The 2966-nt window shown below is 43.4% G+C and overlaps 1 protein-coding gene across 1 annotated transcript; it reads left to right on the top strand.

Annotated features, from left to right (window-relative positions):
- mafba (v-maf avian musculoaponeurotic fibrosarcoma oncogene homolog Ba) lies at positions 1 to 2033 on the top strand. Its single transcript, XM_039735011.1, has one exon. It carries the CDS (start codon positions 486 to 488, stop codon positions 1566 to 1568), a length of 1083 nt encoding a protein of 360 aa, XP_039590945.1. The 5' UTR covers positions 1 to 485; the 3' UTR covers positions 1569 to 2033.
- The last annotated feature ends 933 nt before the right edge of the window (positions 2034 to 2966 follow it).

The raw sequence follows: 2966 nt of genomic DNA, 5'->3' as shown, positions 1-2966 counted from the left end.
CTGTGATAGAAACTAAGCAGCAGAAGGAGCTGGGAGCTGTGAGTTCAATCTCTGCCGTGCAGAGAGCGAGCGCAGCTTTCACTGCGAAAAAAAAACCTTGATCTTATCCTGTCGTACTCTTTGTCTGGGCAAGAAGGACTTACAACTCAAAAGTGCTAATAAGAGAGAAGAGGAGGACTTCGTGTAAGGCTTGCTTTTTTTTTAATGTTTTTGCTTTGCAAGAAAGACAACTTCACTTGAGACTACTGCAAAATTCTACCTCGGTTTTGTTGCAGCGACTTTGACGCCGTGCATTAGTGTGAAAAGTAGCTGTATTTTGAAAGGCTGATGCAAGTTTTAAAAGACGAGTCGAAAGTCCATTAGCAGAGAGAGAGGGAAAAAAAAGCAAGTTACTCTGCGTTTTGTATGAAAAGACTTAATGCGAGTTGTTTTGCAGTGCTGTCAGAAAGTAGCAGCAAGCTGTGAACAATAATACCAGAAAAATCATGGCTGGTGAAATGAATATGGGAACAGATCTACCCACCAGCCCGTTGGCACTGGAATATGTCAATGACTTTGATTTGATGAAGTTTGAAGTGAAGAAAGAAGCGCTTGGCGCGTTGGACAGGTCGTCCGTGCGCCACTGCAACCGGCTTCAGCCACCGGGCTCGGTGTCCTCCACGCCAATCAGCACGCCGTGCAGCTCAGTACCTTCTTCGCCCAGTTTCAGCCCTACTGAACAGAAGAGCCACCTTGATGAGCTCTACTGGATGCCCACGGGCTACCACCAGCAGATGAACCCCGAAACCCTGAACCTGACCCCTGAAGACGCGGTGGAGGCGCTTATTGGGGTGGCAGGGCATCCCCACCCAAACCCAGCTCACGTCCAGCAGCAGCAGCAAATGCATCCTGGGGCTTTTGATAACTACAGGCCGGTCCACCACCACCACCACCACGGTCAGCAGCAGCAGCAGCAGCCGCAGCAGCAGCAGCAGCAGCATCATCACCAGTATGGCGCTGTCCCTCACCATCACAGCGAAATGGCCGGGCACCCAGGGCCTCATCACCACCCGCACAACCCGCCTCAGCATCACCACCACCACAGCCAGGACCCTGACAGCCCATCTCCAGCTTCTCCGGGCTCTCACCAGCAGCTGCACCACCGCCATCATCACCACCATCATCATCACCTGCAGCAACAGGGTCACCACGGCGGGGGTAGTGGACTCAATATTGAGGACCGTTTCTCCGACGATCAACTTGTATCAATGTCGGTTCGAGAACTTAATAGGCACCTAAGGGGCTTTACCAAGGATGAGGTGATCCGCTTAAAGCAAAAGCGCCGGACCCTGAAGAATCGGGGCTACGCACAGTCGTGCAGATTTAAGCGAGTGCAACAGAAGCACGTGCTGGAAAACGAGAAGACGCAGCTGATCAACCAAGTGGAGCAGCTAAAGCAGGAGATCAGCAGACTGGCACGCGAAAGAGACGCCTACAAGTTAAAGTGCGAGAAGCTGACGGGCAACAATGGCTTCAGAGAGGCCGGTTCCACGAGCGACAATCCGTCCTCGCCCGAGTTCTTCATGTGAAACAAAAATCAACTCGGAGCACGGCAGAGGCATGGAGCTCCGCCTGCCCGTTTCTGAACTCACTGAACGCCAATAACCCCAGTTATGACCGTAATAATTATGATAATAGAAAGAACAGTGTCCTGTTATCTAATCATCTCCATCTGTCTCAGGCAGGGACATAGAAACAAGAGTGGATCATCCCTGAAACTGCTGTAGAATAGAAGCTCATTCTTGTAGTCAGAGCGACTTCTGTATTCCTCTTATATTTCATTTATTTTTCTGAACAGACTTGAAAACAAAAACTGCCTGCTATGAACTTTCCTGAACATGATAATTTGCTTAACCACTTCAACGCGTAGCTGGGATTTGAACTGAATGGACTTTTGTGACTATTTTAAACTCCTTGCGCTCAGCTGCAACAGGCAAGAACAAAAACAAACAAAAAAAAATCTTAAAAAAAAAAGGAACACAAACATAATAATAGTAATAGTAAGCGCTGAAATTGAGCAGTTGTTGTTGAGAAGCAAAATCCGGGAGGTAGTGTGTACATATGTGCACCGCTTCCAAAGTTAAGACTGCCGAGTAGGGAGAACATTTTATGCAACATCTCTTTTTTATTTTTATTTTTTATTGCGTCTTTTTGCCTGCTTGGTTATATAAAAATGCATTAAATATTAATCCTGCATGCTGGACATGTATGGTAATAATTTCTATTTTGTACCTTATTTTCTTTGTTATCTTAAACGCATGTTGTCGATCAGAACTTTCAATTTGTTGCTTTATGTTTGGACTAAGTGGCAAAATAAGAACAACACAAATGTTCATCATGTTATAAACGTTACTGCTTGTGCAGTTTTCATGGTGGGGGGAGGGGGTAATTTAGGCTTGTAAATACATGCATCAGGAACTGCACAGAATACTTTTAAGAGGCTGGTTTTGTTGATTTTATTCTCTTCTTCAAAGTTATGGGCATTTTTTTGCAGTTGCATTAAAAGGCAGCCAACTTTGTGTATTAAGTGCACTTTTAATGTTTTTTTTTTTGTTAAATGTTATTATGATTTGGGTATTTGCCGTTTTCATTGTGGGTTTGTTGTGCAGAACTCCTTAAAGGAAGACACACACACACACGTATATGTATACATATAATATGTGTGTGATATACTGTATATGTGTATATATATGCGATATATATGTGTGTGTATATATATATATTATTTATATATGTATATATATATATATATATATAATATATATATATATACACACACACACATACACACATACACATATATATGTATAGATAGAAAGATTATGGGAGTGAAATAATCTTGATTAAAACGTATCAATCGTCTTGCATCTCAGCGTAGATTTTTTTTAAACTAAAAAAAAATTTACTAAATTTTGATTGTGAGGCCT

The sequence above is a fragment of the Polypterus senegalus genome, chromosome 14, assembly GCF_016835505.1.
Source record: "Polypterus senegalus isolate Bchr_013 chromosome 14, ASM1683550v1, whole genome shotgun sequence".
Taxonomy (NCBI): domain Eukaryota; kingdom Metazoa; phylum Chordata; class Cladistia; order Polypteriformes; family Polypteridae; genus Polypterus; species Polypterus senegalus.
Note: the sequence above shows the minus strand (reverse complement) of the source record. Positions and strands in the feature narration are given on the sequence as shown.

Bases quoted from the DNA above. Each gene is read 5' to 3' on its own strand.
- mafba (XM_039735011.1), top strand. From the start codon at position 486: ATGGCTGGTGAAATGAATATGGGAACAGATCTACCCACCAGCCCGTTG.